General features: G+C 38.6%; 1 protein-coding gene across 4 annotated transcripts; it reads left to right on the top strand.

Annotated features, from left to right (window-relative positions):
* Nucleotides 1–1,616: 1,616 nt before the first annotated feature.
* Nucleotides 1,617–17,515, top strand: ADNP2 (ADNP homeobox 2). 4 transcript variants are annotated; one of them, XM_057424288.1, is made up of 5 exons: nt 1,617–1,871; nt 3,970–4,130; nt 5,682–5,801; nt 8,865–8,954; nt 14,007–17,515. In XM_057424288.1, exons 3-5 carry the CDS (start codon nt 5,694–5,696, stop codon nt 16,941–16,943), a joined length of 3,135 nt encoding a protein of 1,044 aa, XP_057280271.1. In that variant the 5' UTR covers nt 1,617–1,871; nt 3,970–4,130; nt 5,682–5,693; the 3' UTR covers nt 16,944–17,515. The 4 variants fall into 4 exon arrangements, with proteins under 4 accessions (XP_057280271.1, XP_057280269.1, XP_057280270.1 ...); XM_057424286.1 differs by having other exon boundaries at nt 3,620–4,130; XM_057424287.1 differs by lacking the exon at nt 1,617–1,871 and adding an exon at nt 3,490–3,796.
* Nucleotides 17,516–19,992: the final 2,477 nt, after the last annotated feature.

Raw genomic sequence — 19,992 nt, 5'->3', positions numbered from 1 at the left:
AAAACTGTGAGGTGCACGGAAGTAGTTTGCATGCAGAATTAGGACAAAAATGTTAATGGAATACAAAATTGCATTACATATTCTGGTGGTACTTCAGCAATACATAAATAAAAATAAAAAGCTTATGGATGAGCAAACATATCCTGTACAATGCAAATCATTAAAGCCATTTGAATACGTGTGCCTTGCACTTGAGAGCAAGCAGTGGGAAGTTCTTTTGGTCCTGCATTGTAAATGGAATAAAGGATAGATATTTGACTTTTGCTGCAATGGTTCATAGTACTGTACTGTCAAAATTATGAACAGCTCCCTTTCAACTGATAAATACTGAAGTTTGGACCAGTAAACTATTTGGGGAGAACTGGTTATTTTCCTTAACTGTGTTCTATAATTAAAAAATACATGTTTGAGCCCCTTAAAGTTTTAAATACTTAAAATACAAGGGAAAGACTCAGTCTTGGGATCTCCAGTCCAGTCTATATCCTAGAAATCTTAGTGATATTTTAGTAATTTTGAACAAGAAAAGGGATTTTTTTTTTTAGAGCAATATTTAACCATGTATGTAACAAATATATTAGAAGCTGTAATAAAAACTGGAGTTCTCATAGTTCATTTATTAATGAAATTTTATTAAAGTTTTGTCCAAAAAGCAGCAGCCCTCCCTGAAGATGTAGCAAATCTTCAGACACAATGAAGAGCACAGAAACAGTTTCATAGTGCTTTATGCGTTACCCCTGAGAGCTCCTTGGTTTGTGTTAAGTTTTACTGAATGCTGGAAAAGCTGACTTGTGTTTAAACAATCTTTCTGATGACACCTGTAGTGTAGCTTTATGTTTTTTCAGTTGTCCCCTTGCTGAATTTCAGACCGTAGGTTATCTGCTATCTGTTACGTGCATCTACGTGGAATGTCTTTGGGTCATATCAGGCTGACTAATACAATACAAATGAAGTTGTACTTCTCCCTAAAGTTGCTGGGGTTGGTGTGTGGCTCATTTGAGTAGGCTCCATGTAGGTGTTTAAGTTACACGGAGTGAGCTTAGGTCCTGCTGGGTTCAGTTTCAGGCTGATGATGATCCCTAAGGGAGTCTAGCTCTCCTATGAGTCACAGTGCTCTAGGAAGGCTCCATGAATTTGAATGGTATAGCCCTTTCTTCTGTCTAATCTTGGATAGTGGAGGCTTGACTGTGTGTTAATGAAGCGTCACAATAGTTATTTAAACCACAACAGCAAAAGTAGTGATCTAAGTTTGTTTTGATTGGACATCTTAAGTAAGATGCAGGTTGATGCACTGTATTTTTATCCATGTAATCACGTACCTTAATGCTTTTTACTGTGTTAGCAACTACTGAATGATGGCAATCTTTATGTTGGATTAAATGGCCATTTTAATGGGTGTGTGATTACTAGCTAAGAAAGAGCAGAATTATTGTGACTATAAGAGATCTGTAATTTGAGACTCCCAAAAGTTTCCAATTTAGTTGCACCAAAAAGAATTGTTTATTCACTTTTTTTTTTTTACCCTGGGTTTTCTGTCAAGATAAGGTAGAGTTATTTTGTTGACCAGAACTACTCCCAGTAAGTTTTATTAGTCTAATATAATTGACAGTAAATGAAATATTAAGAAAAATATTCATTCTAATTAAATGACTCTTTTTCTTTCCAGGAATAAAATCTCTCAATGCTGTTAAAACACCTAGAGATATTGTTAGGCAACTATACATGTTTCTTTCCTCTCCCTCGAAAGGCTGGATAAGCTTTGATGGTGCCAACATACCCGTAAATCCAGTTAGGTCTCTTTCAGAAGGCACAGATAACAGTCCAGGGAATGGAACCAACCATCTGCGTAATAACACGGTTGAGCAGATGTCCAGGTATGACTTCTTGGATGGCTTGTAAGCTTATCAGAAAACGAAACAAGAATAATTGAATTTCTAAAGCATTTCTAAATATGAAAGGACAAAATTTCACAAGCCTTTCGTAATTTCCCTACTACAAGTGATTCTGTGAGCAGTGGCCTAGTGAAGGCCAGCTTCCTAGGGACACATCTGGAGATCTGGCTTCTGTGTAGGTTGTCTGGCCTCTAAAAAGGGTTACACTGCAGCCTTTTTCTCTGTGGACCTTCTAATAGGATTTCTCTCTAATTGCCTGTTCTCATGAAATCTCTAGAAATACCTGATTATCTTGTTTACTGATGGATTTTGCAGGACATACCTGTATGCTCATGGAAAGCACATCTGTGCATCTACCCTGCTCCAGCTCCATACCAGCTTCATATTTAATTCTATTGTATATGTTTCCTTAGGACCACAAATGGTGCTGTTAAGGAAAAAAACCTTTCACTCTTACTGCAGTCTATCAGTGAAAAGTTGGCCAGAGAGGCTGTCATACCTCTGTCTATGGAGGTTTTCAGTTCGTTGCAGAGCCTGCTTTGACTAGGAGACTGGAATAGGTGCCTTCTTGAGTTCCCTTCCAAGGTGAATGAGTATTGTTCTAAGAAGTAGGCTAAAAGGAAAGCAAAAAGAAACTTTCTATTTTGTGGGACTTCTCACTTTGAAGAGGTGAAATGTTAGCATTTTTGCTTTTTTTTTTTTTTTATGCAAAGATATTATAGTCAAGCGTAGTTACTTGGCAGAGTAGAAGTATTTGGCTAATAAGGTACTGTCCAGACTGCTACCTCGTTTTTTAGATTAGTATTAAAATACTATAATAATATTGGCAGAGTTGCATTTGTGATCTTTGTTGAACAGCTGAATGTAGTTGGATGTTATATGGAATGCAGGTGTTGTAGAAATGAAGGGAACCTTTAGTGTTGCACAGAACTCAAGTTTGCTGTATCATTGGAGAGGTGCTATCTAAATGAACTGTAAATGCAGCAATAAATTGATGGATAAAATGCCCGAGCAAGGGTTGAATGACCTTTTTAGAATTGAGTTTGGGGCATCAGCTGCTACAATTATTTTATTTTTATACTAACTTGCCTTTGTTCTGTTCATGCAAAAGTACGTTCATGAAATTAAAAGTAGCTTAAGATAAATTTGTCTTGTAGGTAGCCAACATGGTGAAAAGATCAAGACTCTTGGGTGCTAGAGTAGCTCAGGTTTAATTTGACTGTAGTGCCTTCATACTGAATTTGCTGGTTAAGAATGGGTTGCATATCAACAAAAGATTGACTGTAGTTATGCGTGGAAACAGTGGAAGCCAAAGCTTGAAGAATGTCAAAAATGCAAGAGAAATAAATAGTACTAAACAAGTATGGTTAATAAACTCTATAGTAATCAGGGAATTAAACTGGCATCTTGAGGGAATAAGCTTAGAATGATGAAATTTCGGTGACCTTTGTGATGGGGCGTTGCTGGTCTAATGGATACAGACCGTTAGATGAGTAAAATAGTCTTGGTCCGAAACAGTTTGTGGAAGTACCAACTGAATAATGTTGCACACGATACAGAAATACACATATTTTTGGATTGAAGATGAACTACTTGGAAAATGAATTATTTCTCATTTTGATTAATGACTTCCATTTCAGAAAGATTGCTGGTTAAGAAAACTTGAGATACATGGATGTTGCATTACTGTACCACCTTTGTAGACTAATGTTTCTTTTTTTATGAGATAGACATGCCTCAAGAAATGTCTGCTTCCTGTCTTCGGTAGCATCAATGTATCAGTTAAAGGACTGAGATGGAGGAAGTGTTTCCAGTGGAGCCTAACACACTGAACCACATATCCTTTTGGCTGATCTGAGCATGGTGACATCCTGTCAACTCCGTTGTTACCTTCAGTGGGCCATGGGGTTGGTGCACATAACCTGCTATCATAGAGGGACTGATCATAAAGCTTTAACCAGAGACTATACAAATTCCCAGTTGACTTCACTTTAAAAAGAGGATTTTACAGCTTTATTTTACTCCTTGGATTTTGATAGAGTGTCAGACTATTTACTCTGATTTATTCTATTCTGTCTAGGTTCCTGTTCCACACCTACCCCAATGGTATCAGAATGTCTTCCAGACTTCTTAGGGATAAAAACCATTAGAAAACAAGACTAGCATCTGTCAAATGGGGCTCCCTCTCCATTTCTTTCTGCATAGCTTTCCTTTGGGGGGAGAAGAAAAAGAGAATAGCATGTGAGTTATTTGAGCTTTAATTAAAAAACAGTTGCATGTTTTTACTTAAGGTTTGTTCTTTTTGTCTTGTTGAATGATGACACACAGAGTAGAAAAAGTGGGGTTTTGTTTATGGGTTTTTTTTGCGTTTATTTGTTTTTGGTGAGGCTCTGCTTGTGGATTCTGTCTTACATGGGAGGGTTTTTTGCTACTGTTTACAAGAAAGTCTTGCATTTTAATGCAAAGATTTCATGTTAACACTGATTTTTCTGATTTTTCCTTTTTTTTTTTTTTTTTTGTTAAAGTATAGCCTTTTGAGACCTTAAGGACCTTCAAGTACTGTTTGGGGATTTTTTTTTTTCTTTTCCTTGCTAAAACTTGTCTTAGATGGATGAATCGTTTAGCAATAAGGACTGAGATCTTTTAAACTCTGTTAGGTCCAGCTAACTAAGAACAAAGAAATACCTGTGAAGCTCCGAGTGACCATTTTCAGTGTAGGTTAGTTCCTTTCCATTTTGTGCCAAATTAAGTTTCTTAAATCTCAGTCCAAAATGCATTGTGCTGTAATATAGATAAGAGGTGATAAAGGCACATGCTTCTAAGACCAAGAGTGTACCTTGTGATGTACTGGGAGCTAAAGATAAGCTAAACCCATGGGAATACTTTATGATATACTGGGAGCTGAAGATAAACAACTGATACATCCATAGCCCAGCTGCATGGGGAATGATGAAAGACTAGCTGTTGTGGAAATGCTAGGGATTCCTGGTGGTTATGTCCTAGACAAATGGGCAACCATGCTGTGCGCAACCCTTCAGATGGATGACCCATAGCAGATAATCTGTCTCTCTGTATACTGGACTCCAGCTTGCTGGAGAGAGTAGGGTAGGTTATAAATGCAAATTCTGGAGTAGGAGAAGCTGATAAAGGAGGAGACCTAAAAGCATGTGGGTGTGACAGAAATTTGTCCCACACTCAGTGTATTTAGCTATCAGTGCCATACATTAATTACATTTTATTTCTACTGAATTAATATTGTAGTACCTTGTTTTATGAAAGGTCCAGCATAACAGATTTTAATAGCATAAATTTCCTGTCTGCAGGAAATGTAGATTTTGTCATCAGTTATATTTTAAACATGTACATACCTGACTACAAACCAGATTATCAAAGACGCTCTTGACACTAACATTCAAGCTGAAAGGTGCTGAATTCCTCCTTTCTAAATGAGCTGAAACTAACTGGTGTTCATGTTCTCTTACAAAAAAAAGACAAAACATGGAATAACTGCCATATTCACACAAAGAAATCCGAAAGAAAAACTTGTGACTTTGTTTAGATAGAAGAAATGTAAAGGATCACCCCCAACCCTCCCCCCCCCCCCCAAAAAATTCTGTTTCCTTTAAAAGGAAGCAACTTATCTACTGGGAAATATTAATGAGACCAGTTCTTTGGCTTAAGGCTTTTGCATTTTCATATTGAAGAATACATTTTTAAGACTTTAATACTTTTAAATGCAAGTGTCTATGTTCAAATATTCCATTCTTTTTTTTTTTTTAATTTCTTTTTCAGGAAAAGTGCAAAATGTTTCAAGTTCCTGTTCAAAATCTTGATAATATTAGGAAGGCTCGAAAAAAGGTGAAGGGCATTCTTGTGGATTTTGGGCTTGACAGCTGCAGGGAATTGTTGAAGGTAAAGCATTTGAAATAATGAAAGCAATCTGAAACATATTTCACTTTTTGTGTGTATATTATATCTGGCATAGATATTTATGGTGGGGATCTTTACTTATGACTGACCACTCATATGCCAGGGATAGAATTTACTGTTTTAGAACATAATGTTGACAGAAACTCAGTTTCAGAACAAGGTATGTTATAGATGGTGATGCATATTCTCTGCTAGTATTGAAGTATTCTTCAGCAAAAGGAAACAGTACAGCTTTAGGAAAAACACTGCAGACTAACAAAATATTTCCCAGCAACTTTCTTTGCATTCTTTTAAAAACATCGGAAAACGAAGACCTGACTATTCAGGGATATCCTGACATACATCAAGGGCAAGCCTCTGAAGGATATACAGATTTTCAGTATTTCTGAAAACAAACAATCAGTTAGACCCAGTATTCTCATTGCAGGCCTTTAAGCTTTATGTCCAGGGGAAACTATGAAACTTGTCTTACTGAGTTGTATTCAGTTCTGCATTTTTAAAATGTGTATGCAAGTGCACTGGAGCGATCAAGAAGACCTAGTACTATTGTTGCCCCTTTCAGGATGAAGTATTGTGGAACAATCAGGATGGATTCACACCATCAGATTGGCAAGACTAATGCCAGAAAAAGTGCAAACACTTGAGTAATGCAGCTCAATGACTACACAGTAGTGTATTCCAGCCAGCTGGTCCACAGGGTTTTTTTGGCAGTTTAGTGTGTTTATGTCTTTACATTGAATCAATGATTTGGATTAACTCTGGATGATGATGCTAAACTAGGTTAACTCTGTAGGAGTGCTGTTGTGTCTTTTGTGGTGTTTTTTCTGAACTGTGTATGTAAATGATTAAGACCTACATGCATAACTAATTCTGGATCATTTCTGGCTATTGCATTTAAAAATGTTTGATTTATCTAAATATGTCATAAGAGCTGAGGGAAAAGTGTATTTGTTTAATTTAAATTTTCATACTGTTCTAATTGTGTTGTATATTGTTTTGTAATTAAACCTCTGAGAAGCTGTTCTGTCTTGACCCTTTGAAGTAGAAATGTGTTGATGGTGCTATTCTTTTTTGCTATGAAATTGACTGCAGTTTAACTTTTTGATTGCAGTATGGGTTTTAATGGTGAATGGGGAATAAGGTGTTGTTTGTTTTTTTTTTTGTTCTCTTGGGGGGTGGTGGTGGTGTGTGTTTATTTGGTGGTGTCTCACTTTTAATAAATGGTGGTGGTGGTAATCCCAGCAAACATTTCCATTCTGGAAAAAGTTCTGTGAGATGTAGGCTATAAAGATACAGCTTTTTTTTTTTTTTGCAAATAATTCTTCCTCAACCAAATTCATAACTTAAGTTTGTTTCTTTCAGGTAATCTGTGGCTGGTTTTGGTAGAACTTTAGCAGCAAGAAGAGTGGTTTTTAGAACTTGATTTGTAGTTGGCTCGTATGACGATGGTATTTCTTTTTGGTAGAACAGGGTGTGTGGTGTCTTAATAGATGAAGTACGTTAAGTCGTGTGTCCTCCTCGTCATCTCCCATCCCCAGTATTAGGATTGGTTTCTGGACATTCTCGTGTGAGGAGGCTGGACAACTTAGGAAACGGTAGGAAATGATGTGATACAGACTCGACCTGCCATCTGGTCTTAAAATTGGTCTTAACTTGTTCTAGTAAGGTATGATAATGGACAGTAGTTTATGAAGAAGGTGAAGGAATTTCACATACAATTAGCATCTCTCTGTTGCTTGGAGACTGAATGGTTTAGCTTTTAGGCTAAAAGTTCTTAATTCATCTCTGCTAGGAAGAAACATGAGCTTTTGGGCTACTTTATTAGTTTGATTCTGCAATTACTCTTAAGTACTTTGTAATGTCAGAGGCTTTCCTGTAGTAAACTATTTTAGCTTCTTTAACATATTGTAATCTTTAAGTCTTCATTTAAGCTCTGAGCATTTTATCTTTTTGTTCTGGAAAATGGTGATCGTTTTAATACAAAAGCAGAACATTTCTGGGGTAGGCCATAAACTTTGAGAACTTTTATAACTGTAATTCACTCTAGTATGTTTGGCTGCAGAACTGTTAGTAAATCTTAAGTCTGTTCATATGTTTTCTCTATCAAACATATGTAAGAAAAGCATCATGTTTTCTAAGGCTGTGGGATTTCTCTAGCTCCATGCAGGGGTTCTTTCTAAGGTGTTTTTCTGTCTTTAAGAAGGTTTGGCTGAAAGGCAGATAGATGGCTTGTTCAGTGCTTAGATGTTGATTAGAATAGAAGGGATTGCTGATTAGAATGGAAGGGGTCTTCTGAAGCCTAGGTTCTTCAGAAATGCCTAGCAGACAGTAGTGTAGTTATTTTTCTTGTTAAGTTTGTGTTTGGATATATGTGGGCTTCAGAAAATTGGAGAGGAACTTAAGATTTTTAGAGTGGTAGCTGGCTTTGACTTGAGGGTCATAAACTGTTCTGATAGGACTGATTAGAAGAATGCTATAAGGAAAGTTGTTTACCCTGGCACGGTTGTTCCAGATGCAATAATACTGTTACTTTTACAGCTTGAGAAAAATACTGCTGCTCTTTGTTTTCCCAAGTTAAAAACAGAGCAATGCTGTGAAGATTTAATGCTAAACCCTGTTGCAGAGTAAACCTTAGTGGTAAGTTAATAAATTGAAGTAAATAGTGGAGGATTACAGATTTAGGAAGAGGAAGGTAGAGGGAGAAAGTACCTTTGGTGTTCGCTGTGAACTTGGCTGGAAGCAATGGAATTAAAGTGTAAATATTTTCACTCCTACATTTTCAGTAAGTATGAAGTGTTCAGAATTCCTACTAGATTACAAGGCAGTCACAAACAAGTATTTGAAGTAAAATAAATGAAATAGAGATTAAAGTAGCAATTTCTTGGAACTGAATTTTGGGGTCCAAATACTGTATAGACTTGGCATTCATCTGCTGTTTGTGTGGGTTTTCCTTTTTTCTTTTTCCTTGCTTTGTATTGAGACTGTTTTTGTATTCAGAACAGACTGCAAAAGCAGATTATTTCTTGTTTTCTTTTTCTCTTTCAGAATCTTAAAAGTTTTGACCCAGGTGAAAAACACTTTTGTAACACTTCATGGAGTGATGTCTCTCTTTGGGAGTCAGTGGGCAAAAGGAAGGTATGTATAGTTGTGTTAGAGATTCTGGGTAGACGTGTATGTGGAGTTGCTGAATTTTATCACTTCTGAAAAGAAGTCCTGGAAAAGTTACAATACAACTTTTTATGGTAAAAAGTGCAGCTTTAACATCTGTTTTCGAAGTACTATTAGGAATAATCTTTCATTTCTTCTGTATTCCGTAACGCAGCTGGTTATAAGGACTGTGTATACCATTTGCTTTAAGGATGCAGCCCTCAATGTTGAGTATTTAAGATGTCGCACTAATGTTCTGCCTTTTTAGCCTATTCTGATGTGTAGTCTTAACATGCTCGTGTATACAACATGTTTCCTGTTTCTTTGGAAGGGTGCAAATATGGTTGCATAGATGCAAGTGGCTTGGGATAGGATTGCAGTGGAAAATATGTTCCAGTTAGATCAGTGTATATGAAAAAGCTTTTAGTTCTCTGTGACTGGAAACTTCTATGAACCTAGTATCTGCAAGAAAGGCAGGGTTGAGATGAACAAACAAATATAATTTTACATTCTAGCAAGTCTCTAAGATACTATGTAGAGCATAAAAATATATCCAGAAGAAAAGGTAGTATTTTCTCAGTTTTGCTGAAGAGTCTTGGGGCTCCTGATTGCTTCCATGAAGAAGGCCTATCAACAGCATGTAAAGAGCAGTGAGTCTGTAGTTTTCATCCTGAATCCAAAGGTTATGGTTTAGAACAGTATGGTGGCTGTTTGTCAGGATTTTTGGGCTGTTTTTTTTGTTTTGTTTTTTAAATCTGGCTTGACCATCTTCGAAACAAGCAGAGGCTGCCACATGCAGTAGTTGTATTGTAATGGCCTCAACATACAGGCTGACCGAACAAAGCCATTCAGTCTTTGTCAGTCTGTCATTTAGTAAAAAGCGACTCTTCCTCCCTTTAGGACCTTTGTCTGCTTTGTATCCTAGTTCTCCTTTCCTGAATTTGGTTTCACATATTTAAGATTGGAAGTTAATGTGTTCACATGAATCTGTGGGTGAGAGTCAAATGTGACTTGTTTGGGTCTGTAGAAACCCAAGCACTAGCTTCTCAGTGCCACTTCAGATAAGGCTTACAGTTGCCTTCAGTCAAGACTAACTTTAGTGTAGCTGAACGGAGTAAATCCCGTTAATGGTTATACTGGTTCCCTCCCCCCTTTTTATTTCTTCTTTATGCACATGGAAAATGTCTCCTATCAGGTGTCCTGGCTCCAGTCAGCATATTTTATGAGCTCTAGCCTTGCTGATTCTTTTTTTTTGCCTTTTTCCTTATTCAGTGGACAGAGAAATTTAGTGTTTGGAGACCTGTGTTAGATGAGCAGGATAGGTTCCACCTCTTCCCCAGACACAAAAGAGGGAAGAGTAGGACGAAGACAGAGAAAACGAAGCTTCCTGTCTAAAACTTAACAAAAAGTTGGGCTTTAGGTGGTTTGTTTTTTTGGTTTGGTTTGTTTTTTTGGGGATTTTTTTGTTTGTTTTGTTGTTTGGGTTGTTTTTTTGTCCACAGTCCTTTAGGAAAAAAAATAGCCATTTCATTAGAAATGGAAAAGAACTAAAATTCCTGCACTAGAGGGAATCTTTCATCCCTGTTGTCTGGAGAAAAACCAGGCAGAGAGACCTGATCTGTTACAAGAAGAGAGGATGTCCTGGGTTCAGCTGTAATAGTTATTTTTCTCCTTCTTAGTAGCTGGGCAGTGCTGTGTTTTGGCTTTAGGCTGAGAACAATGCTGATAACACACTGATGTTTTAGTTGTTGCTAAGTAGTGCTTACCTCTGTTATGGACTTTTCTGGTTCTCACGCTCTGCCAGTTCGGAGAGGCACAGGAAGCCATGAGGGAACAGAGACCGCACACCTGACCCAAACTAACCACAGGGGTATTCCATACCACAGCACATCATGTCCAGTATATAAACTGGGGGGAGTTACCTGGAAGGACCAGGTCGCCGCTCAGGTTGATCTGGGTATTGGTCAGTGGATGGTGAGCACTTGTATTGTGCATCACTGCTGTTTATTGTTTTGGGTTGTTTTTTTTTTTTTTCCCTTCCCCTTTTAGTTTTATATTCTCTCCCCTTATTATTAGTGGAAGTAGTGGTTTTGTATTATACTTCAGTTATTGGACTGTTCTTACCTTAACCTGTGGGATTTATATTCTTTCAGTTCTCTCCATCCCTCCGGGTGTGGGGTGAGATAAAGAGGGGGGGTGAGTGTCTGTGTGGTTGTGAGTTACTGGCTAGGCTTAAATCATGACAGAGAAATACAGATCCTGACTCAGCTAATCAGCATGACCAGTAGTATGTGTCCAAAAAAACAGGATTGGAATCTCTCTGATGATGAACTTCAGTATAGTGTTTGTAATGTGTTGCTGCAGAACAGATTTGCCAAGCTATGTCTTGTGGATACTAAAGTTGTTCCTATTTTCTTTAAACAGCTGTGGTTCCTTGACATTTATCACTCACATATCTTGGTATCATGCTGCCTAGATTTGGAAAGAAAGAAGTTGGTCCTTGAGGATGTTCTAGAAGTTGTTGCCATAGGGGAAAATAAGTTGTTTGAACTACATTGGAAGCTCAGCAAGCTGGAGATGATGTTTATTGAGATGAGTTGGTGGTTTTACCATTAGTACTGGTTTTAGGGAGACATTAATAATTATGGAAGAACTTCCGATTTCTGGAGGCTGTTGTGTCTTTCTGCTTGTCTCTAGGTTGTGGGGAATGTGAGACTACACAACGGAAAGTGTTGCTGCATTACGGGGTATGTTCTTTGGAGCGGGACTCATCAAGTTTTCCTAAATGCCTCTAATAATCGTTTTTGAATTCTGTTTGTACAGTTTAGGGTTGTGTTGGTCAATCTCCAAGATACTGCTTTTGTTTTCTAGGTGGCCTAGAATTCTGTCAAATTATCTGTAAAGCTGGGGAGCTTTTAGTCGCACTTATGAACATACAAAAGAGCTTAAAGCCTATGCAATGAGCGCATGCTGATGAAATTATTTTCTAATAATACCTGTTTTCTAATGTGTTTGTGTGGAAGAGTTCTACTTCATACATAAACAAGACGAAAGTAGCAGGCTTTCACATACTTCTGTTGAAGCAGAATTTAGCAGAATTTTGGGGATTTTTGTTGTTGGATTTTGTTTTTTTTTGAGTTAAGTAATGGGAGTTTAGGAATTGTCTTAATTTGATAGAATATGAGGTACAAGACTTTTCTTTCTCTTTTTTTTTTTTTTTAATTTCTGTAAAGTGTCATGATTCTTGCCTCTGTCAAAAAATAAATGATCTAAGAAGGCATGGAACTTCATTTCCCCTAGACTTAACAATATGCAGGTACCGGGGTGGTTTCTTGGCGATATACTGCAATGCTTGTTTGTGTAAGAATAAGAACTGTACCTAACAACATTGTTCAGACTTGGTAGCAAAGTAATACTGCCAGTATAGTACACTATGGTATAAGTTTATGAGTATAGAAAGAGCCAATCCAGAGATGGGGTGGAGGGGAAAGTAAAGGGTGTGTGGGTCCAGTATTTAAAAAGCATATGAGCTTTTCTAAGCCTCAGACAACAAATTAAAATAAGCAGTCACCGCTCTGTCATCTGCCTTCTTCAGAAGTAAGGCTAATGAGGTGCAGCTTTCAATAATACTCTGTATGCTTCTTTAGTTCAGTGGTGCCAGTGGCCTTTCTCTACTTAGTATACTTTAAACGTAAAATTGAGGCCTCTTCTAATCTGCTGTGGTGCTGTTTACTAGCAGCTGAGACCAGACACCTAAAGAGTGTAAGTAGAGGATAATTAACTGATAGTTTCACAGTGTACTCTTCAGCAGTCTTAGCCAGTCACTTCGTCTGACCCAGTCTTTTGAATCTGGAGGTTAGATTTTGATTTTCATCAGGAGCTAGTAGGTGACACCTTCATGGTTATATGAAATGACAAAAATAACTGCACAAATTTTTGCTGCAGTTCTCCATGTGTTACCTCTAACACATACTTGGGTGATCTAGCTAGGCTGGGTGCTGTAGTGGTGGAACAGCTTGTTCCCTTTGGATGGTGTTTCTTAAGGGGCATCAGTAAGGTGAAAAACACATCTGAAGGGACAGGTTTTACTACATGTTTCAGAGTGCAGGTTTGTCACGTGGATGCTGCTGTGACTGATTCTGTAGGTTTTGGCGGGAGCTAGGCTTAACTTCTTAGGAAGTTAGTAAGAAAATATGATTGATAGACCTATAAGCTTTTCAGGAAGAGCAAATAATATTCATATGGATATGAAAAGTAATGTTGTCAAGTGATACATAATCAAGGGAGCAAACCACTATTTAGTGGAAGATAATTAGGTTTTTTTTTTTACAATTAAAATATTTTTATGAGAAGAATCTGTATGTTTTATAGTGAATGTGCTAGAGGAAATTTCTTAAAGAAATTACTGTGATGGGATGTCCAGTATGTTGAGATAATACAAAGAGGTCACTGCTACTGTATCATAAAAGGGGCTTTTAATTCTTTCTATTATTAATCTGGCTCCAAGAGAATGTTCAGGGAAAAAAAATAAATCTTCTGTGGCTTTTGGAGAGCTTTCAGTGAAGAGTAGGGTATTGAAATACACAAAAACCTCTCACCCCTTCTCTCTTTTTTCTCCAGTAGATAGGAGGCGGTTCTGACCTAAGTAATGCTTTAAAAGTGTCATATTTAAAGGGCTGCTCTTCCTAATTGTTGAGACTTCACCTCGTGCTTACAAGTAGCATATGAATTCTTAGCTTGTTCTGTGATTTCTGTCTTTAAAAATGGGCTTCAGAGTTACATCTTGTGAGCTGGAGTAGAAACAAACTCAACGCTTCTTTATAAATTGTAAAGAAGCAAAAAGGGCACAAATGTTTATCCCTTTAAGTATGGCATCTTTAAGTCTGCTTTTCAGAAACAGAAGAAACTGAGAAGATGCATGCTATACATCCAATGAAGGCATTTTTGACAGGTGATAGTACAGGCTTACTTTGAAACAGATAACAGGGATTTAGGAATCAACTGGCAGTTTCTAAGTGGATGTTTTTGTTTTGTTTGCAGAGATACAGAACAAAGCCGTACTGCTGTAGCTTATGCAAGTTCTCATCAAAATTGCTTACTTCATTCAAGAATCACTTGCACCGCTACCATGAGGATGAAATGGACCAAGAGCTGGTGGTTCCTTGCCCAAAATGTGCATTTGCTTCTGACCCAAAAATAGTGGGAAAACATATCCGGATGTTTCATTCGTCTAATAAAAGAATACAGAACTACACAGTCAGCATTGTGGATGGCATGAAACAATTCAGGAGTGACATAATAAACTTTACATGTCTAAAATGCCACTTCACAGACACACTGTATTACAATATGAAGAAACATGTGCTGATGAACCATTTCGAGAACTTAATTAGTACGTATTTTGGCCTGAAACCTGATGGAAGTAAAGGGGATTCTGCCGAGCTCTACTGTAAAAAATGTAATGCTTCTGCAAACAGTGAAGATTCTTTAATGTATCATGTCTTGACAGCTGAAACACACAGAGACCTGGAGAACAAACTTCGGTCTCTGATTTCAGAGCATATTAAGAAACCAGAAATTGTGAAACAAATGCAAATTGCTCCAAAGCCTCCCCAAAGTATGGCGGTGACTTCTCTATCTGCAGCACCTGCCACTTCCACAGCAGGTTCTGTATCAGTTCCATCTTGCATCCAGCTTGCGTTTCCACAGAATAATCAAACCCAGAGTGGGATGCAGCCACATGTCATTCAAAACACAGTTGGATCACTGACTGTTCCAAGTGCCTCTGGTAGCTTTCCACGTACAACTTCTGCTCCAGTTGTTACCCCCCCACATGTTGCTCTTGTATCTAATAATCTTTTTGTAGGTCAAAATAACATGAATATTCAGCCGTCACCTTCCCAGCCTATCATTGTTTCCCATACGCTCCCCCTTAATCAGCCTGTGGGGACTGTGGCCCCTTCAGTTCTTCCTCTTAATCAGTCTGTCAGGCCTGGGATCTTCCGTGTTAATCAAACCATTGGTACCATAAATGGTCCGCTTGCAACTGGAGCATTACCTGTTACTCAGCCTGTCAGCCCTGTGAATCAACCAGTTGCACCAGGAGTTATCTCTGTCAATCAGTCGTTTGGGAATGTGAATAGACCCATTAGTCCCAGGGTCCTTCCTGTGGCACAGACAGTTGCTTCGGGTGTTCTCCAGCTTAACCAGCCTGTTGCTTCTAGACTTGTTCCTGTTGGGCAGAATGTCCGATCTGATTTTTTTCAACTTAATCAGCCTGTTGCCCCAGCAGTTATCCCAGTAAATCATCCAGTTCAAGCAGCAGTTTCTCAGAATACAGCTATTTTGACTCCAGGTTCTATACTTCGGCAGTTGATTCCAACTGGTAAGCAGGTTAATGGGATACCTATGTACACGCTTTCCCCAGTTTCAGTTACTTTGCCTGTACCTCCTGGTGGGGGAGTAGCAACTGTTACACCGCCACAAGTGCCCTTCCACCTAATGCAGGCTGGGACAATAACTCAGTTGTCCCAGTCACCAGCTAGTGTACCCTCTCCTCCAGTGGTATTTACATCTCAGAATATATCATTTCAAGCCTCCCTTCTTGGTCTTGGAACAAGTCAGGAAACCAAACAGGCTAAGCAGTGGAAGACTTGCCCTGTTTGCAGTGAACTTTTCCCATCAAATGTCTACCAGGTGCACATGGAGGTGGCCCACAAACAGTGTGAACCAAAAGTGGACAGAACCCCAGCACCTGACAAACTTGCAGCTTGTGCGCCCTTTCTGAGGTGGATGACAGAAAAGACGGTCCGGTGTTTCTCTTGTAAGTCTTTTCTGTGTGAGGAAGAGCTCATGAAACATCTCTTGATGCATGGCTTAGCTTGCTTGTTTTGCACAGTTACTTTCCATGACTTAAAAAGCCTGGTAGAGCACAATAAGACAACACACAACGGGAAAAAGCAGTTACATGCAGATTATAGCAACAGAGGATTTCAACTAGGTAATGATGCTCAGGGTGACCTTATATTTCCTCACTTTGATTTCAGTACAGTGTTACCAAAAGAAGACATTGGTGAAAGAGAAGTACATTTGGCTGTGCTTGCTGGACTAAATTCAAGGACACTTGTCCCAGTTTACATCAAAGTGACAGCTCAGACAGCAGAAACGAAGGGCAGATGCATGAGAAAAGTGTTAACCTGTCCCTTTTGCTATGGTACGTTTGCTGGTAAAGAAACCTATGAAAAGCATTTGGAAGAGCGGCATCATATAATGCCAACTGTACATACTATTTTAAAGACTCCTGCTTTCAAGTGCATTCACTGTTGTGGTGTGTACACTGGAAATATGACTCTAGCAGCTATCGCTGTACATTTGCTCCGTTGTAGAAGTGCTCCCAAAGACAGCAACTCAAGTGTGAAGATGCAGCTTGAGCGTACTGAGAAGAAAGAGCTACTGCTTGTAAATGGTGAAAAGCATGATCCTATGACGCTGAAAAGAAAACAGTCGGATTCCTGCTTTGTTGCAGAAGACCAAAGGAATAGGGAACAGCAGCCTCTGAGCTTAAGTACTGGCATAGCTCTGTCTCCAGAAAAAGAAGTGAATTCAGGGGTAGTGCCTTTTAAAAGACAGAAGATTAGTAACAGGTCTGATATGAAGAAGCTTCCTTCTAGTGAGGATCTTTGCCTTCTAGCAGTAGATCCTACGCAGCATGATCACAGTTCGTATGAGGCTCAAAAGCAGTTTTTGACAGACTACTTTCACAAGAGGCCATATCCTTCTAAGAAAGAGATGGAATTACTTTCCTCACTGCTGTGTGCATGGAAAATTGATGTTGCATCATTCTTTGGAAAAAAGAGGAATATATGCTTAAAGGCGATGAATAATCGCAAACCATCTGTGCTGCTGGGTTTCAGTATGTCTGAACTAAAAAATCTTAAGCACAGTTTGAACCTAAAAGATGAAGCATTAGATATGTAAACAAGCTTTTTATAACAGCTAAAAGGAACCCATCATTGCATCATTATTGATTTAGCCGTTTATTGTATTAATTTGTTTTGACTTGCAGACTGGCCTGTTGAAGGGTGCAGTAGTACAAACAGTCTTGTTCAGTTGTGACTTACTGTGAAAGGCACACGTAGTTGTGTATTTGAAAAGCTAAAACCTTCAGACTTGCACATCTGGAATTTGTTTTAGCTTTGTACTTTTTCTGGAGTAGGTTTTTTTTTTCTTTTCCCGTTTCCTTTTTTCGCCTCCAGGCTCCCGTTAACACTTTTTATACCACCATGTAAAACATCTGTCCTGTTGAAAACAAATTTTATTTTATTTTTCTGCAATGTCGTTGTCTTTTCTAAACAATAAAATGTACAATGTTGGTTAATATACTGAGGTAAACTACGTGAAAAAACATATATTTCATTATTTGTGAGTTTAAGTCCTAATTTTTTTAACCTATTTTTGTTTTAGCTACTGAAGAAGTGATTGTAACCTTTACGTCCATTGCCTTTTCAAATTCCTGTTGCACTGGTAGCAATAAAATAGATGGCAATCTTCTTTTTCCCTCAGCCAAAATGCCTGTGCCAGTTAAATCTGGTGACTTGTATTATCTAACTAGTACTAACTTGGTGGGGATTGAGTAATTTGGTGGTGCCCTTTGAAGTGTTATCATTAACTGACTTGAAATGGTTGTGTGTTATCCGTTAAATCTTTCTGACTAGAAGTGGTTTTTCATTGGTGTTGAAGCCTGGTTGTTTAAATACCTGTTGTTCAAAGCTTGTGCAGCTGTAGTAGCAGCATTTGGTTTATTTTCTTTTTCAAAAAGCAAAACCGCATTGGAGGGGTCAGATTGCTCTGATACATGGAATGGATGACTTCTGTACACATCGCTTATCTGTAGAAGCCCTATCCAAATATCACCAAAGTTTGGTGAAAAATGCGATTTTGTTTTAAATAGCTGTTGCATGAGGTTAGTAGGGGGAGGCACTGCACTGAGCAGTGCCTCCTCCCCCAGGAAGTTAGACCTTGGCTCAGAGCCTTTTGAGGCAGAAATTGTACAAACTGCAACTGGATAGGTTGGTAGCATCAAGACTTTAAACTGTTGAGTGCCTGAACCAACAATACTTAGTGACTGTTGTTTATAGAGTGCGTAAGATTAGCATAAAACCCAAATAGATCAGCTTGTTCAATGTAAATTGCCATCCCTCTTACAGATTATGGAAGAGCTGTTGGGAAGGTTCACTTTAGTTGAAGAATAAGCTGTAGTACTGGTGGCTACATTGAGGCCTTGTTTGGTACTGTTCTTTCTGGGTGTTCTTGGTTTCATCTTGCTTGTCAGACAGTGGCTCCAGTGTTCATTACTGGCCAGTTATATAATAAATAACTTAAAATATGCATTAATTTTTCCCTACTGTTCATCCCCCTCTCCACCCATCTTTCTCAGAAGAAAAAACAGAGCAGGCTGTCCTGTCGGTTCACTTGTGCCAGTGTTACAAGGAAAGAGTGATGTGCGAGCTTATTTCTGTTTTTTAAGCAGTAAGTGTACTTTTGCCCTGTGCAGTAGTTTTTAAAGCAGGCACAGAATGTTTTCGGTGCAGTTTCTAAAAGGGCATGACATTTTTTAGCAGAATTTGGTGGCTGCCCACCTGAAGTTCTATAAGCTATTTGAAATTCTATTTTGGATATAGTCTTGATATTTTCATATTGATCTCTTCAGAGAGTTTTGATGTATATGCAACATATGGTTGCTTAAACTGAGAGAATCTGCTATTTGGAAAAACCTAGTTAGTTAATAGCAGTGCTGAATTGACACACACACCATTTCTGGGAATGTGCCCATCTCACTGCAGTGAGTGATTGTGAGTAAGAAACCAGTATGGTGATCTAGCTTAATAATAGCTCATTAAAAATAAATATATGATATTTGGGAGTAGCATAGTTCATGAATCCATTTGAATGAGTGAGGAATGAGGATGAATGCTCTATAGAAGTTCCGAAGTCTGGGCACTCAGTTTCACTCTTAAAGCCTCAGTGCTGTGAGCCCTGCCACATTTCGGGTGGTTTATGCTGGTATCAGTGAAACTCCAGCAGGAAGGAATTTGGCAGCGTGCTTGAGGGGAAGGCTTGCCCTGAATGGTTAAAGATTGTTCTTGAGGTAACAATGTGGCTTGGAGTAGGGAGCTGGGAAGTCATTTCAGGGTTCATCCATGCTGGGGCTCCAAGGGAACAGTCCAGTCTTACCAGAGTTTTCCTGCATAGTTTCCAGTGGTGATGTTAAGCATTTTCTTTATTGGACTTTGATTTCACAGTTTCAAATAAACCAACTTCCTAACTTTCTCTTAGATGTGTGTGCAAATGATTACCTATCCCACTGCTCCCCTCCCGCCTCTTTAATATATATTCAGGCAACTTGATGTGAAAGTTTCTTCTTTGGTGCAAAATAGCTGTTAAAAGATGCAAAAGGTAAGTCTGGCCTTAAAGTGTTGATCCAGATGCATTAGGTAGACTTTAGTGCATTATATTAATATTTTTTATTATGTCTACTAACAGTTGCATGTTTCTGTAGACTGGTGTTCTTACATCTTGGTACTAATTTGCTGTCACTATATGCTTCTGCTCTGCAGAAATAAACAAAAACCAGATGAATTTTGAAATCTAATAGTGACTGAGACATAGTATGGTTATGGTTTTCAGGAAAGCCAAGGAGCCTGAAAACAGGCAAGTTACATCAGTGGCTTTAACTACATCAGGCTTTTGTTGTAGGCTTCTCTGGTGTGAAGTCACTTGGTTAGGAAGTGTTAGTCTGGAAGGATGCTGCTGCCCTTGTCTATGGCTGCGTGTGGTCAGTGTGGTAAATGCCTCTCTGGTACTTTTCTAAGGTCAGGGCCTGACACACCTGGTATATGCTGTTGGGGAAAACAAGTCTACCAAAGGAGCTGCTCTCTGCACTTTCTGAATGCAAGTCCTTAAAACTTATGGGGGAAGCTCTGGTCCACTGTAAAATCCGGTTGGGAATACTGGTTGGTTTGCAGGA

The sequence above is a fragment of the Pezoporus wallicus genome, unplaced genomic scaffold (genome assembly GCF_028554395.1).
Source record: "Pezoporus wallicus isolate ANWC-B61680 ecotype Strahan unplaced genomic scaffold, APGP_CSIRO_Pwel_v1 contig_5485, whole genome shotgun sequence".
NCBI lineage: Eukaryota > Metazoa > Chordata > Aves > Psittaciformes > Psittacidae > Pezoporus > Pezoporus wallicus.
The sequence above is the reverse complement of the archived record's forward strand: the minus strand, read 5'-3'. Positions and strand labels throughout refer to the sequence as shown.